Source organism: Diceros bicornis, chromosome 4 (assembly GCF_020826845.1).
Source record: "Diceros bicornis minor isolate mBicDic1 chromosome 4, mDicBic1.mat.cur, whole genome shotgun sequence".
Taxonomy (NCBI): domain Eukaryota; kingdom Metazoa; phylum Chordata; class Mammalia; order Perissodactyla; family Rhinocerotidae; genus Diceros; species Diceros bicornis.
In genome coordinates this window covers 68,319,163-68,335,695 of record NC_080743.1, presented here as the reverse complement: position 1 = coordinate 68,335,695, position 16,533 = coordinate 68,319,163, and the positions used below count along the sequence as shown (strand labels likewise).

The following is a 16,533-nucleotide window of genomic DNA, read 5'->3' as shown; positions in this document are numbered from 1 at the left end:
AGCAATAAGAGGAAAAGTTATAGCCTTTTGTGAATTTGTTTAAAAACAGAAGTTTAGAAATCAATGAATAATACAGTAAATCAAAATAAAGTAGAAGAAAAATAATATGTTAGAAAACAAACAAAAGACAAAGACTTGGTCAATAGGTCAAAAGCTGTGTCAAGACTAATAAAACAGACAAACCTTTGGCAAGTGTGATTAAGATAAACAGATATAGTGGTCAAGTTGGTTGACTCTCCAACAATCGTTACACCTCTAAATGATTAAGCTAAGTAAGTTATGGTAATAATCTTGCCTCCCTTTCTAGTGATTGTTTTAGGAATGGGCATGTGACCCAGTCCTGACCAACATGATATGATGGAAAGATTGTTGGAAAAAGGTTTCCTCACTTTTAAGAGACACATAGAAGAGGTAGGTAGTGCCTTTCTTTCTCTAGATATTTGGGTATGGGGCTTAGAACTGCTGTAATCATCTTGCTGCTAGCCTGAGATCCATGCCCAGAGAATTGCAAAAAGTGGACCCAGAGTTCTGATGTACTGGAGACACCCTGTCTCTGGACTTTTTGTTATGTGAGATAATACGTTTCCTTATTGTTTAAGCCAGTTTGAATCATGATTTCCTGTTATTTCCAACTGACATCATCTAACTGATAAAAGAAAGAAAGCCCAAGAGCTAGGTGTGAGGCAGGAGATGTAAGTAAAGACACAAATTATTACAAAAAATGGAAGAAAATACAGTGTACAGCTGCATACCAATAAAGTAGATGATTTCCTAGGAAAGTAAAATTTTTCAAAATTGACTCCAAAAGAGATAAAAAAGCCCAATCAGACCAATAATGCAGGAAAAAAAAATGTTTGTCAAAGATCTATCGTAAAAAAGGTATCAAGCCCATAGAATATTATAGGAGAATTCTATCAGATATAAATTAACTAATATAAGGAGAAGTTGAAAGACCTTAGAAACTACAAGAAACAGGGCAGGTTCAGGGATGTCGAAGTCGATCTCATCTGGGTAGTGCCATTGGGATGAACCAACTTCACCTGCTTTCAGTCATTGCGTCACTCTGTGCAGGATTTAAATTCCAGGGAAACAGTGCCTGATTGGCCAGCTTGGGGTGCACACTCTCCTCTGGAATCAGGGATGAAGTCAGCCCACCTACCCACATGGACTGAGAGGGGAAGTAGAGCCATTTTGCCAAAATAAAATTGGGATCTGTTATTAGAATCAAGGGAAATTCATGCTGGGTAGGGAAGAGTAACATAGTCGATTATAATCAGATTGGCAAAAATTAAAAATGCCTGACATTGACAAGGGCGTTAGGAAATGAGCACCCTAATATACTTTGGGAGGACATGTAAACTGCTTTTTTTTTTTTTGGTTGGGGAAGAGTGGCCCTGAGCTAACACCTGTTGCCAATCTTCCTCTTTTTGCTTGAGGAAGAGAGGCCATGAGCTAACCTCTGTGCCCATCTTCCTCTATTTTTGTATGTGGGTCACCACCACAGCATGGCTTGATGAGTTGTGAAAGTCAGTGCCCGGGATCTGAAGCGGTGAACCTGGGCCACCAAAGTGGAGTGGGAGGAACCTAACCACTACGCCACCATGCTGGCCCTGTAAACAGCTTTTTAAAAGACAATGTGCGAGTACCCTATGAGCCAATGACTCTCCTTCTAGGAATTTATCCTGCAGAAATACTCACACGTGCAGCCAAAAATATCATCCAAGAATGCTGTTCATTGCAGTATTGTGTATAAAAATGAAAAATTGGTAACATTTACTTTTATTTTATTTTATTCTCAGCTAACACCTGTTGCCAATCCTCCTCTTTTTGTTGAGGAAGATTAGCCCTGAGCTAACATCTGTGCCCATCTTCCTCTATTTTGTGCATTGGACACCTCCACACATGGCTTGATGAGCAGCGCATAGGTCTGTGCCCAGGATTCAAACTAGCAAACCCTGGGCCGTTGAAGTGGAGTATGAAAACTTAACCACTATGCCACCGGGCTGGCACAAAATCAGTAACATTTAAAATGTTGGTTAAATAAAATATGGTATAGTATTTGTACTATGGAATACTATATAATCCTTAAAAAGAAAATACTTCCATAAAGAGCTCTATAACACACTGCTAATCAAAATAAGTCAACTGCGGAAGCATATGTAAAGTATGATCCCATTTATGGCCTTTAAAAAACTATAAATATGTGTTAGATGTACACGAAAAAAATGCAGAAATATACACCCAATGTTCAACAGTGGTTACCCATAGAAAGTGGAACAGGCTTTGGGGGAGGGTGGGGGGGCGGCGAAGACAAAAGGTCACTTTCACTTTACTCTTTATGTTTCTGTATTATTTGAGCTTACATGCTTACAATGCCTATGTGTATTTATGAACATGTAAAAATATGTGATCCAATTTTTAAAATACATGTGTTTATACATATTGCTACAGAGAGGAATGTGACTTGACATTCTTTAAATGTTAGCATTGATTATTTCTGGTTTGTGGCTTTATCTTTTTTGCTTATCTGTATTTTAATTTTATAAAAAGAATATTAGTGTTGTAAAATAATTTGCATATAAATAAAAGGAAATAAGTTGCTACTATGTAACTTAGAAATAAAGGGACATAAACGTTACTCTAAAAATGGGCAAGAGCATGTGAAAAGGAAAATCGCAAAAGAAGAAATGCGAATGGCTGATACTCTTAAACTCTCTAATTCTAAAGCACAGTTTTGCATAAAGTAAGCCCTCAATAATCCAGTAATTGCAATTACTATTCCTTATTATTATAACAACATGTGAGGATGGAATCTGATTGTGGGATTATAAAACATGAGTATCACGGAAAGCTATGGAAACTACCCAACAAAGAAATCTACTAAATCTTGAATGCAAGAACGTTGCACGATGGAGCTGTGTTAGAGTCCCAGGAAAACAAGGCTTCTCCAAGGGCACCCACCAAACCCTTAAGGAAGCTGTCAGTCATGCTTCTAACCTGCCAGGATGGCTTCTCTGAGAAGGTCACATCCTTCTAGTAACTATGATAGGAGAATAGCAGGGCAAGAAAAGGGAGCAGTCTCCACTGAGGACTCATCTGAAGTTTGGCTTCCTAAGAACTGGTGTTGCAAAACTAAATGATCGTTTTATTTGTCGTGGGAGGATGAGGAAGAAGACACGACAACAAGAATACAAATTCACTGGAAGAAGAGTATTCAGTGTTAAGAAGAGAGACACTCACTCTGCATGTCTCATCTCCCCTCTCTCCCACCTGCTACCCATTTCTACCTTCCCAAGATTTTTATTATTGAAAAGAAACAGACCCCAGATCAGTCTACACTTCAACCAATACAGCCTTTAAAAGGTAAAGGGAATGTTGTATTTATAGTATTTTATTATAAAAGTAATACATGATCTGTAGAGAAAAATAAAGAAAGAAAATGAAAAGTACCAATAATTCCATCACCTTAAAACAATCACTTTTAATACGTTGGCATATGTTAGTCTGTTTCAACAATTCTGAAATCATATACACTTACATAATTTTTCTCATGTAACACATAAGCATTTCCCATGTTGCTACAATCTCTTAATAAATGTAATTTTTATTGGCTGTGTGGACGTATAACAGAAGAGTCTTGATGGTGAGAAGTGCTAAGGCACAGAAGGAATCAGCACAGTCAGTCATCTAGGGCCATATTGTCTATGGCTTTTAGGACAGGGAGCTTTAGAATTCATGTAGATAACTCTGGAAGAGTCCTGCTCCTTCGGAACTGCAGCATCCTCTTGGCCTCCCTAAGGAGAATTCAGAAGACACCAGATCCTGGCCTCTCTGGTTTTCTTCCGCCAGTCTCTTGCAAAACAACAAAGACTAAATGTTCTGGTAATCTGGGGGCTCTGTTTCTTCCTCCAGAGCTTCTGGGTGCAAGAGAAGTGAATAGGTGATTGTATTCTCAGCCTAGATAAAGCAGAAAAGAGCAATGGGGATCCTCAGAGAAGTCAGGAACAGAAGAGGCAGCAGGAGAAAAGGGCGTGGGGGTGGGGGTGAGAAGGAGATGGCTGGGATGGCTCACCTCAGTTTTGTTAGCCTCTTCAGCATCAGTGAAATTGGCTGTGGGCAAAAAGAATAGATCAGCCAGGGCACTGCTGTAGAAGAGGGCCTACCCGCACTGCTGCTGAGGCTGCAAAGCCCTAAATCAGACCTGAGGCAAGGACCACCAGCCCCAACTCAGGCCTGTAGGCCAAGGGCTTTGTTCTTCAGCCACCCCCCAACCCCCTCGGTATCCCAGACATGGCCTCCTCCACTGGCCACACTGGCAAAGTGAGGCAGTCATTTGCGCTGCATTCTTTTCAGAGAATTGCTGAGTTTTCCTAGAAGCAAATAAGGCAGCTTCGGGGATCAGAGATATTGGGGAAGAGGTGGGGGTGTTCAGTATCAGAGTAAAGTCAAGTCCAGATTTTTGCCAGCCACAGACTTTGGGGAGAGAAGACCAAGGGCCATTTCCACATTGGCCAGCTGTAGTGCATCTTTGTTGGAACTTTAAAGAATCAGATACTCCGTGACATTAAAGAGAAAGAAAGCATGAGAGTGAAGGAGGGAGGGTTGGGGAGGGAAAGAAGGAAGCAAGAAAGCAAGCCAGTACTTTCCCTGGTAAATATCTAAAACACACCGAATTCCCTTATGTTTTTGCCAGTAAACTCACTTTGCCAATGTGAAAAGCAGCCTCAGTACCTGCAAAGCAGCATTCCTCAGGAAGCGGGGGAGGAGTCTGAGACTAAGCATCTAGTCTCTTAACTCATCCCTGGACACAAAGAGTCCTTGTTTGCCATGCTCCAAGTTCTGGAACAAATCAGGTCCTGAATTCTCCTTCTAATGCTTCCCTCAACAAGCCCAACAACGTTGCTATGCCTTTTGGGTCTGGCTGCATAAATGACTTGTGAAATATATTTATGCCAGTATAGATGAACCGAACGTCAAAGTGGCTAATCCAGTTATGTTTAGGCTTTTGTTCTAGATCTGGCTTGGCCCTGGAGCGGACTCAGGCCCGTATCCCCACTTGGCCTGGCCAAGGGACATAGGGGCCTTGCTCAAAGCGCAGCTGGACAAGTGCCATTTTGCTCAAGCTCTCAAATCTGTTGGCTCTGCTCTGAGTCATACTCCCAGCCATAGTCCTCGAGGACCTCTTTTTGCTGCCTGTTTCTGCCGTCTGGGAGCCCCCAGAGAAAGCAGGTTTAGCTACAGTGGGGAAGTCTCCTGGAATATTCCTGCTCCTCTTACACACTCCCAGCCGGGCCAGTGATTGGGTGGTAACTGGCTGTCAGAATGTCAGACCTGGTAGGGCCTAGAGGTCATCCAGGTCAACCCGTTCATGTCCTTAGTGAGGTGACTGAACTCCATGAGGGGGGAATGACTTGTTAAAGATTCCGTTGTATGATGGTGACAGAGCTAGGGCCAGGCCCATATTCAATAAACCTAGAACCAAGCTTTGCCCACAAAACCCACTAATACTCCTGGTTGCCCAGAACTTTCTCAAGCCAAAATCTCTTAATGTTTCACTAAGAGCTGAGCCCTGTTACCCTGATCCCTATCACTCCACAGAGACAGGCTCCTCAACAATTTCAGGGTTTTTTCCCTAGGCCTCCTTCTCCTTTCTCCTTAGAATACTACCTCCTTAGTCCTATTTGCCTCAGTCACAATTTCTAACACCTGCCCTGTGCCAGCTCTACCAAAGCCCCAGAGAAAGACCCAAATATCTCTGATTTCCTGTTCTGGAAATATCCCTGGCCCATAAATTCAGACATAGCCCTCCCCTCTCTATCTGGGACAGGTGTTCATCTTCTCATCTCCAGTGAGGTCCTCTTTCGGCCCAGGAGTTAGTCTCAGAACTGACCAAGCGATTTGAGCCCCTGCCCTCCTCCCACTGCCACCTCCCTCTCCTGTGCTCCCAGCTGAACTCACACAAGCCATTTCTTGCTGGCTCCAATCCATACAGCAGCCCCAGGTGGGGTGTCACTGAGCCCCCAGAAGGGGAGCTGCACTCACCTGGTTCCTCAGGGAGAGTCTCTCCCATATCCCTGTGCTCAGGGGTTCCTGAGAGAGCTAGGAGGGGCACATAGGAGGTTAGTAGGATTATGGGGTAGGGCTTGAGTCCTCAGAAACAAGGACCAGGGGCAGGATTGGGTTAGAACCAACACAGACCCTTCCCCCACACAGATGTCTCCTCTCCTCCCCACTCCCTAGCTCTCCTGCCCAGGGACTGCCCTAGCCCATGAAAGGGCTGGTCTAGAGAGACACAAGTCAGCTAGGCTAACCGTTGGGCCTCCTGGGACTGTCAGAAAGGCCACTCTATTGCATCTTTCTTAGGCTTGCTCTGTCTTTTAAAATGCACCTCTTTCTCCCTCGTGGTATCTCTCTCCGTAGCTCTGTATTTACTTACCATCATTACCTGAGGTCCTGGCTACGAACCGATTGCAAAGTGCTTTGTGAGTCTTTTTTCCCCTTTGCTTTCTCTGCGTCTGGGTGTCTTTAGTGCTTTCTCTCTCTACCAATCGAACTTTTCAGTGTGATGAATTACAACAATTTGCTTATTAAATTTCTATGGCACCTTCCCTTCTCTCTCAGCTCTTTTACATTAGTACTAAGGCGGAAAGACACTGCTTTCCAAGAGTTGAAGTTCTTCAGCTGATCAGTCAGTGAACAAATATTTATTGAGCATCTTGCTGCGTGGCAAGTGCTGTGCTCGGTAGTGGGGGATAAGTGCAGAATGAGGAAACATGGTTACTGCCCTCCTGTGGTCTTGCCAACCCCATTGGAATACAGCTTAGTTCTTTAATGTGGTCTACATGGTCTCCACGACCTGGCCCCTGCCCATCTTTCTGCCTTGCTTCATCTCTTCTTTTTCTGCCTTGCAATTTATGGCTTCAGTCTCAACAGACTGTTTACAGCACCCTCCTTACGCCTCCCTCGACCCCCATCCTAGCCACAACGTTCCTCATTTCCATGCTGCGGCCCCCAGGCTTGGAATGCTCTTCCAGCCATCTCTGCCTGGCTAACTGCTACCCTCAAACATCACCTCTTCCCTCATGATAACGGCTAGTACTTATGTGCTGTTTGCTGTGTACTAGGCATAAGAACTTCAGCCTCATTCATCCTCATAACAACCCTATGAGGTAGGTTCTACTAGTGTCCTCACTTTCCAGATGAAGAAACCAAGGCACAGAGAAGTTGAGTAACTCACTCAGGATCATACAACTGGGGAGCTGTGGAGCTGACATTTGAACTCAGGCCCCATCACGTGTGCAACACAACACTGCCTCCAGTGAAAGCTTCTCTAACTGCACCAGCCCACGCTGGGTTATGTGGGCTCTTCTTCCCCGCACATCATAGCCTTTGCATTTCTCTCTCGTTGCTCTTATCCCATCTAATTATTGTGCATCTGTCTTCCCCACCATCCTGTGAACTCCTTGAGGACAGAGACTGGACTTCTTTATCTTGGTATCATCCACAGTATCTAGCACAGTGCTTGACACATAAGCAAGTTTGTTCAAGCCTTGTTGAATGAATGAATGAATAAATGACTGAATAAAATATGGGGCTCTATCTGAGTGCTAAGGATTCTCTAGCCCAAAGAGGAGGGTTCTGGCAATATTTAGGGTTAGGACCTTGGCCGAAAAAGAACTAATAACAAGAAGGATCGAGAGATGCCACAAACCTGAGATCTGCTTTTTCCTGAGGCGGAACCAGCCTATTGCGGCAGCACCAATGGCCACTGCAGTGATCACGGCGACCACAGACACGATTATCACCACCAGTGAAGAGTCCCCAGGCCCTGGGGAAGACAGACCTCAGGACAGGCAGTACTCTCCCAGTCCCGCCTCCACCCTCCCAGCCCTTCTCCAATGTTATACCCCAGTGCTTCTCCCCTGGAGCTGTTTTGTGTCTGGGTCACCCACGGGGGCAACACTTGCTTCCTCCCCCAACCTTACCTGCACAGGTTTCTGTAGCTGGACTTGTGCCTACCCCATACCCAGATTTCTCCACTAATCTAATAAAGGCACACTGTTGAGTGTGTAGGGACAGAGGGAAGGGTTCCTCTTAGCCCTCGAGGATAGCAGGGAGGGGGGACCTGAAGCCTCCCATAGCTGGAGGCACCACCACTGGATCTAGCACAGCCTTGAACTGTCTGGAACGTGCCTTTGGGAGTGAACGGGTGTAACACGAGAACTGAGAAGAAATGAGGAAAACCTCAGTTCTTAGGGATTCTTTCAAGGAACCCCTGAGGTTCCTTCCAATGAGGAAGCTCTGCTCTGCTGCCCTCCTTAGTAGGGGGCCTGCCTTTCAAAGTGGCCCAACAGCCTTTTCACTTGTCACCTATTACCAGAAGCTCAGGGCTCAGAGCTCTGGCCCCTACTCCTGCCCACCTGCCAATGCTTAGTAAAGCCCTCATACCCCTCCTCTTTGCCCTGTGCCCAATTTTACTGCAGTGGCGTTCCTCAGATCTCCATGTAGGCCCAAATGATCTTAGCCCTGATTGTCCATCCCCTTTCTCCCCTCCTTCCATCTTGACAGAGTTCTCACCTTGGACAGTGATGTTCACAGGCTGTGACGTGTGCAGCATTTGCCCTATAACTCCCGTGCAGTGGTACTCGCCACTGTGACTGAGGTTTGCTTGTCGGATGGAGAAGCTGGAATTCAGATGGGAAAACTTCTTGGATTTTCCATTCTGGAAGAATGTGACCTTGTACAGAGGCTTGCTTCTCCAGCCGTGGCACCTCAGAAGGATGGGCTCCCCTTCCTGGAATACCAGGTGAGGGGTCTGGAGCAGCACCCAGTCTGAAAGACACAAAGGGACCACAGAACCCAGCAGGTCTTGACTGAACTCTGAGACCCAGACTATCCTTAGTGGTAGGACATGATGTGTGGAGGGAAGAGCTTAAGTACGGAATCAGATGATCCTGGTCTCTAATTCTGGCTCCATCATTTATGAACTCTGTAATTTCGAGCAAGTAATTTAACTCTTCTGGGCCTCAGTTTCCTCATCTGTGAAAATGGACATAATAATACCATGCATCTACAATAGTTTCGAGCACATAGTAGGTGTACAGGCTATGCTTGTCTTCTCTTTTCTGGCCTGGGAGAAGGCAGCTGCAGCCCTGTCCTGCCCAACAGGCCTCCACAGGAAGGATACAAGAGACCCCCAGGTACACTCCCTTCCCTGGGGGAGGGAGAGAGGGATCCAGTCTGACATAGGAGATGACATGTGAGGGGCACACAGCAGAGACATATGTCTTTTGGGATAGTAGAAAGTCACAGACATCAACAAATATTAGCTTATTGGATGAATGTTAGTAAACGTGGAGCGTTGCTTCAGCAGGGTCTTTGTCTGAAGGCAGCAGTGTCATGGGTGGGTCATTAGCCTGCTGTGTACATTTTTTCCCCCAATTCTCATCATTTCACTGAGAAAGAAAAAAACATTTAATATTTTTGTTGTATAGGGAATAGAGCCTAAGGCGAGTATTATACTCCTGACCTCAGCCCCATACACTCCATTTTTCTAAAGCCCTAGGACAGAAGAGAGTTGGAATTGGAAGGAAAGGTAGGGTAGAAGACCACAGAGAAATTGGAAGGGAGCAGGGGATGCAGACAGAATGACAACAGCCACATGTGTGGCAGTCAAACACTCTTAGTCCCTGCAGCGAATCAGAATGAGGCCAAATAAGTCTCTGAACTGGCTGGTGACCCTACCATGGAGGCAGGAGAAAATGTTCAATAACAAGAGAGGGAGTGACAACAAAGAGAAAACTCTGAGCTACAGCTACTGTGGAATAATCCAGAGGGAAGAGGGGGGAGTACCAGATCTTGCCACTTGTGTCACACAAGCTAGAAAACCCTACCTCTCCCATTGGGGAGGCACCCCTACCTTCCACCCATTTCCTTGCCTACCATACTGCATACTCCTCCTCCTGGAGAACTCAGACCCTGGCTAGACTCCCCACTCCAGGACAAGGCTGAGCAGTCCTGGTTCTCCAGACTGCCTCTTATATAAAGATTGGATTAGGGTAGGTGGGAATGCTGAGAATTGTTCAAGATTTTTTAAAATAAAGTAGAACCCAGAGAAAATGTCAAAGCTGCTGCCACGTAGCACCAGCAGCCAATTCTTGCACTTCTCTTCCCTGTCTGGGTAGTCCCCTTTGTAGAGGATGTACATCATTGGAACAGCTCATTCTTTCCTGCAAAGTCTCTGCTGGTGCCAGGTTATAACCTAGAAAGTAGGCAGTGTCTGCCTTAGGCTGGTTTGTGCAAAAGAGCCACTTTAGGCCTCCTTGGGGACATTTATCTTGGTGCATATCTTGGGGGCAGGGCCCAGCTTCATGTTCATGGCACTCATGAGATGTTCTTCTCTAAGTAATACAAGGGCCTTTCCACCAATCTCCTGGTAACGAAACTCCTCTGCAATCTCCTGGAAGCCTTGTAGAGAAGCAATAAACTCATATACCTACTCTACACTCCAATGGCTAGGATTACTGGACTGGAACACAGGGTTGATGCCATGTAATTCTGGTGCAGGCAGAGCCATATGGAGGTTCCCGAGGTCACATTATCCATGCCCAGCTCTCACTGATAAAGGCCCAGGAGATGTTGGAGAAAGTGCTTCATCATAACTGGAATTCTCTGGACCCCTGCTAGAATCCTCTTGACCCTGGCAGTGCTTGCCCCAGATCTTGGCATGGGCGATGTCAGAGGAGCTGCGGTGGTGTCCACCCTGGTGAACATGAGCTCAGCTGGCTTCTTGAAACTCTCATATTTTTCCTCTTCAGCTAGAACTGGCAGCTACAGCTCACATTGTACCTCTTAGTGCAACTCATGGAGCAGAACCTCTTGGAGCCACAAAACTGTTCTGCAGGGGCATACTTCCCACAGTGCTCACAATTCAGGAGATTCGCCTTCTTGTCTACTCAGCAGATGGGCTGTCCCCTCCCAAGAGGTCACCTGACTGACTCTCATTCAGTCCTATCAGAAGGCCAGCTTGTAGTGGCTTCTCAGACTCTTTCAGTAATGAAGAACAACCCACCAGGAAAGGTTCTGCTCCTTCCTGGACACCAAAGCCTTCAAAGATGTGGGTGAGAATCTGAGGTTTCACAATGGCCTGTGGGGGTTTTGTGTCGCCCATCTGTCTGGACACCATGGCTAATGTAGGCGATGATGCTGATGGGTGGGGGCGATTGCTGCCGTTCACTGCTTGGGGTATTAGCCTTCCCACTGGTCACCAGTTCATCTTTCTCTCCAAGACTGCTCTTCTCCTCCACGGCCTTGGGGCTCTTTGCTGCTGGATACGCCTTGGAAGGAAGCATTGAACCCAATGCGGAGACATTGTCTCTCTCCTCAGACTCAACCTTATGTTTGACAGCCAGTGTCTGGATTTGCCCGCACATGCACAAACTGCATGTAGAAGGACCTGGGCTCTGGTGGCTGAGGGACAGTGAGAGTTGTGGCTGCTGTGCCAACTGGAGGTGCATAGCTGTGTGCAGTACTGGGATGGATGGTGCTGGAGCTGTTGCCAGGGGTGGATGGCAATCTGCTGCTGGATCACCACCTGTTTCTCCTGGAGCTGGATCTGTTGCTGCTGCTAAATCAGTGAATGGGGCTGGATCTGTGAGTGGGTGGCTGAGCCACTAAGAGTCTGGCTAGGAGCAGGTGTAGCTGTCCGTGTCAGGTTCATAACCACGTCCTGCTGTCCACATCCATCTGTTCCTACCTTCTTGGCCCACTGCACTTTCATCCTCTGTCTAGCTGCTCTGGCTCACAGTCACTATCTGAGCTGCAGGCCAGGGCTCCACCACTCCTGTGCCTATCTTGGGACAGCTCCCACCACCACCCATTCCTGAGGAAGGCAACTGATCCAAATGCCCAGGTGCGTGGCCACTGCCACCTGGACTTGTGAACCTGGGCTGCTATTCTCACTGCATCCCTCAGCTTGACTAAGGTTGAGGACTGGCCTGAGGCCCCCGAGGAAGCCTGAGCCTCGGCTAGAGCCTGGCTGGAGACGGAGGAGGCTAAAGACAGGAGAATAGTCTTCTGAGTGGAGCCTTGGACTGGGGCCTGTTGGTTCCTCACTGCCAAGTTCTGCACCTGATCTGCATCTGCATGGACTTCAGGAGACTGAGCAGATGGCACCTCCTGCTCGACTGCAGCTACTGCCCCGACAGGCATCAGGATGATTTGGGAGGCTAGAGGCACATTCCGGCCCAGGGTCCAATTTACTTGCAGTAGGTTTCCCAGCTGTGGCCTTAGATACATCTGGGCCTGGGACTGGTTGAAGGGGTGAGTAGGTGGTGGTCCCCAGTAGCACAGAGTAGGTGGGTCAAAGTGGTAGTGCCACACTCTGGGCATGGCTGATGAGCTGGGTGGCCGATGTGGTGGCCAGACTGACTGACGCCTGGGTGGTGGTAGTCTGCTGCTGGGTAGTGCTGGTGTTTTAGGGAGCTGGGCTGCTGACTGGCAGCGATTGTGGCCTGCTGGACAGCAGCCAGCTATGCAGCTGGGCATTGCTGAGCAGCTGCTGGAGCATGAACTGGTAGAGAGCCCTACCGGGCTGCCGCAGCAGTGCCACTGTGCAGTGACATTTGAGCTATCAGGGGCTGAGAGCTGCCCCCTGAGCTGGAACTCCCATTGGTGGAGTTGGAGTTCTGTTGGCTCTCATTCTCCATAGTAGTGGCCCAGGGTCCCCAAGGCTGGTGCTCTGACTCAAGACCTTCACATCTGACTCTGCACCCCAGTCCTCCAGAGGGGCATCTGCCTCATATGCCAGAGTCCCCAGTCCCCAGACTTGGCGGCTGAGTGGGGACTTGCTCAGTCTGGTGGAGGGATTCTCTCGCCTCCTCCCCTTCCTGGAGGGGCAGGGACACTGAGGTCAGGGCTCTGCCAGGCCTCCAGGGCTTCCCTCCAGGTGTCACTTCCTGCTGGGCTGAGAAGATGGGGGCAGCAGGCCCGGGTCTGTGGGCCTGTCTTGCCTGCTATGTACTTTTGAGGAAAATTTGGGAAACAGGTGAGAGAAGGGGACTAAGTGAAGAGTAACAATGACAATATTCATCATAATCACATTGTAGCTATTCTTTATGGAGAACCTACTTTTTGCCAGGGGCTCTGTAAAATCATTGATCTGTTTAGCAAACATTTATTAAGCCCTGCCCTGTGTCAGGGGCTAGAAATGCAAAGATAGTTAAAACACAACTTTCACCTCAATTTGCACGGAGGGCTGGAGGGCAGGGAAATGCAGATTCTCACCAGAATCTGATGAGGGAGGCATTAGTATCCCCATTGAGCAGACGAGGAAACTGAGACTCAGGGTAAATGAATTCATCATGTTTATACAGCTAGTAATTTCCAGGGCTAGGATTCACGTGTGGTCCGCCTGCGCTTTTTGACTCTGCCATAAAAATGGAAGGATTTTTATGAAGTAGGGATTTCCTTCTGCTTTTCTCTTCTCCGGCTACTTGTCTGTGGCCTTGTAACCTTCTTGCTCAATCAGGACTGAGGCAAAACAGCCTAACATATTGTGAGGAATCTCTTAGGAACTTCCACCCCCACCAAACACACCAAGCCAAGGGGGTTGGTGAAAAGGGAAATGAGTGGGCAAAAACTACTTTAAACAACTCACAGCGATGCTTCGCAGTAAACAAGCCATCACTGTTTCCTAAAAACTTCTGCCACATCAACAGATTTCATCTCTCCTTGTCCTCCCAGACCCTTCCTGGACCTTCCTCCACTGACCGGAAATCACATCCAGATGCACAGGGTCGCTGAGGCTGGTCTGGCCCGTCTGGCACCTGTAGTCGCCGCTGTCGTTGTTTCTGGCCTTAAAGCTGTAGCTGGGCTGGACTTGGGTTGTGATGGAGCTCCCATTATGGAACCATTGGGTGTAGTCGTTCCCAGGGGCGTGGGCCCCCTGGCACTTCAGAGTCACGGTATCCTCCCGGAGCACATTGATCCACGGGGGCTCAAGGCTCACCACAGCCTTTGGGAGATTTGCTGAGGGGCAGAGAGAGGAGGCAGAGTGAGGAAATGGGACACCAAGAGCCTAAGCAGGCCCCAAGTCTCAGACAGTGAAAAACAGTGGTCCTGCTGGGGACATCAAGAGTGGAACCCGGCCCAGAACTGTTCTGCAACTGAAGGCAATTCCTCTTACTCGTGCATCCCACCATAGGGGCCCCACAGATCCCGGGTCCTCTCAGAGAGCTTGACTGTTCCTCAGAAGGAGAGGGCAAGAGGTAAGAGAAAGGGAGAGGGGGCAAGGCAAATACTCTAGAACTATATGTATACCTCACCAAGTGATATCTAACCAGTTTCTTCTCTCTCTCTCTCTCTCGCACACACACACATACACACACACTTTTGGGACCCACTTTCCTCCCCTCTAAACTGAGGCATCTAGATGCTAGTGGATAAACTCTCTCCAGAGCTGGATGAAGGCAAGTGCATGAAAGACAGACATCAGCTTTCTGTTCTGACCTGATGTCATTCTTAACCCCTTTAGAAAGGAGACCAGGGTGGCCTATCCTCACATACAAGCACAGAGGAGTCCCTGTGGCCTCAGAAGGCTAAAGAGAGCAGGAGAAAGGCCAGAGGGCCAGTCTAGGGAGCCCTGGGTTCCGGGTCCCAGGGAGAGCATGCCCCCCTACCAGTCCTGAGCTGTAGGGAGAGTAGTGGTACAGAGAAAGAAGTGCCCAGCAGAGCTCCCTCCACCAAGCTGCAACCAGTGGAATCTCCTCTTTAGGGGAGGAGGCCCTGAAGCCCTCAGATACATGCAAAGTAGAGGATTTATCAACACATGGGGACAACCTAAGCAGATCATGTGATTTCACATGCAGCTGACATTTAAATCGCCTGGGCTCTTGATTTTACTTGGAGAGGAAGGCGATTGAGAGAGAGGACAGAGTTACATTCTGTGACAATATCTGTGACATCTCACCATAACAGAACTACAAGGGTTGAAGCACCTATGCTTCATGGCTGCCCCTCCTTTGCCTCCCTGGTAGGAGGGGAAGGAGGAAGGAGTGAGGGAGAGGGGGCAGGGCATCTTCCGGGAGCAATTATTCTTTCCTGGCTCTACCTCAGGACTGGGTTACTGGTGCATTCATAGCAGTCCAGACAGGGTACTGGGAGTAAAAGAAGAGGGTAGCTGGGGGAGGGAGAGGATGTGGTGGAGCGCTTACCAGGTGTCCCAGCAACAGGAGCTGTAAGAGAGAAAGTAAAGATCAGCCTTGGAGTTTAGATTCGATGATTCATCCTTATAAATAATCACCTCCTTGCAAATCCCCTTAACTTTCTTGCCTTTCTGTCTCCAGCAAATTCACCTGTGTTATCCAGGCCTTTACTTATTCAGCTGTGTGTCACTGAAATTACCACACAAGCAGGCAGATTGGTATCTCCATAAATTTATGGTCACCGTATTCAAAAGGACATTGAACTGCTATTCTGACACTTTTCTCTGGTAAATTTGCTCTGCTACTGTTGGTAGTGAAACTCGTCTTTTCCTCACTCCCCACCTTTCCCCTCCTCTGCCTCTACTCCCCTCTCACTTAAAGCTGATGCCTTCCTTCATACTTCACAGAGAATACAAAAGCTGTTAGACAGGAGATCTCATAACTTCCCCCAACTAAATCTTCTAACCTATTGGCATCTCTATCCGTCTTCCTTTCTTGCTTTTCACTGGGGAAAGTCTCTCTCCTACCTATGGTCAGTCTCTATCCTGATAGCACCCGGGTTGTGATAGGGAATTTGGAACACATTCCCTATCATCCTCTCAAGGATTTCCTTCTCTCTGTAATTCCCTTTCTCTTCTGCATCACCAGTTTCTCCTTTTCAGCTGGATCTTTTCCATCAACATAAATATATTCCAGGAGCTTTCATTAAAACAAACAAACAAACAAACAAAAAAACAAAAAAACTTTCCCTTAACTCCACGTATAATTCCAGAATTATTTCTCTGCTTCCTTTCACAGCCAGATTTCTCCATTTTTTTCCTACGTAGGCTGTCTTCATTTCTTCTCCTCCCGTTCACTATGAATTCTCTGCAATTTGGACTCTGCCGTCACCAGTCCACTAAAACTTTTCTTGTCAAAATCACCAATGATCTCCATGTTGTCGAATCAAGTGGACACATTCTATTTCTCTCCCAGTCTTCCCCATATAAGTACCTATCTTCACTATCTACCCAGTTACTCATGCCTGAAAACTACAAGTCACCTTTTATTCCTCTCTGTCTCCCAAACCTCCTCCTCCTTCACATCAGTAAATCTTATTATTCTGCTTCCAACTCTGCTCTTGAATCCATCAACTTCTCTCCATCTCCGTGGCCGTCACTCTAGTTTAGATTACCATGTGCTTTCTCCCATCTCCTGTCTTGTCCCCTCACTTCTTCTGTCCCCGCTGCAATCCATTTTCTACAGAGAAGCTAGAGTTCTTTTTAAAAAATCAGATCAGATAATGTCACTCCCCTGCTAACAAGCGTTCAATGGCCTTCCTTTGCTCTTA

At 47.3% G+C, this 16,533-nt stretch overlaps 1 protein-coding gene and 1 pseudogene across 16 annotated transcripts in view; both read right to left on the bottom strand.

Moving 5' to 3' along the window:
- Positions 1-3,375: 3,375 nt before the first annotated feature.
- The window catches only part of LOC131404689 (low affinity immunoglobulin gamma Fc region receptor II-b-like), a 139,333-nt gene continuing 126,175 nt past the window's right edge, over positions 3,376-16,533 (bottom strand). For 11 of the 16 annotated variants that reach the window (XM_058539664.1, XM_058539659.1, XM_058539672.1 and 8 more), the window contains 6 exons: positions 13,771-14,028; positions 8,578-8,832; positions 7,712-7,828; positions 5,959-6,099; positions 4,073-4,110; positions 3,376-3,957 (listed from right to left, as the gene is read on the bottom strand). In XM_058539664.1, the coding sequence (XP_058395647.1) occupies positions 3,871-3,957; positions 4,073-4,110; positions 5,959-6,099; positions 7,712-7,828; positions 8,578-8,832; positions 13,771-14,028 (896 nt within the window). In that variant the 3' untranslated portion in view covers positions 3,376-3,870. Of the gene's footprint in view, positions 3,958-4,072; positions 4,111-5,958; positions 6,100-7,711; positions 7,829-8,577; positions 8,833-13,770; positions 14,029-15,212; positions 15,234-16,533 lie in introns of all 16 variants that reach the window. The other 5 variants (XM_058539669.1, XM_058539674.1, XM_058539661.1 and 2 more) reach the window with 5 other exon arrangements.
- On the bottom strand, positions 8,854-12,707 carry LOC131404691 (polyhomeotic-like protein 1; annotated as a pseudogene).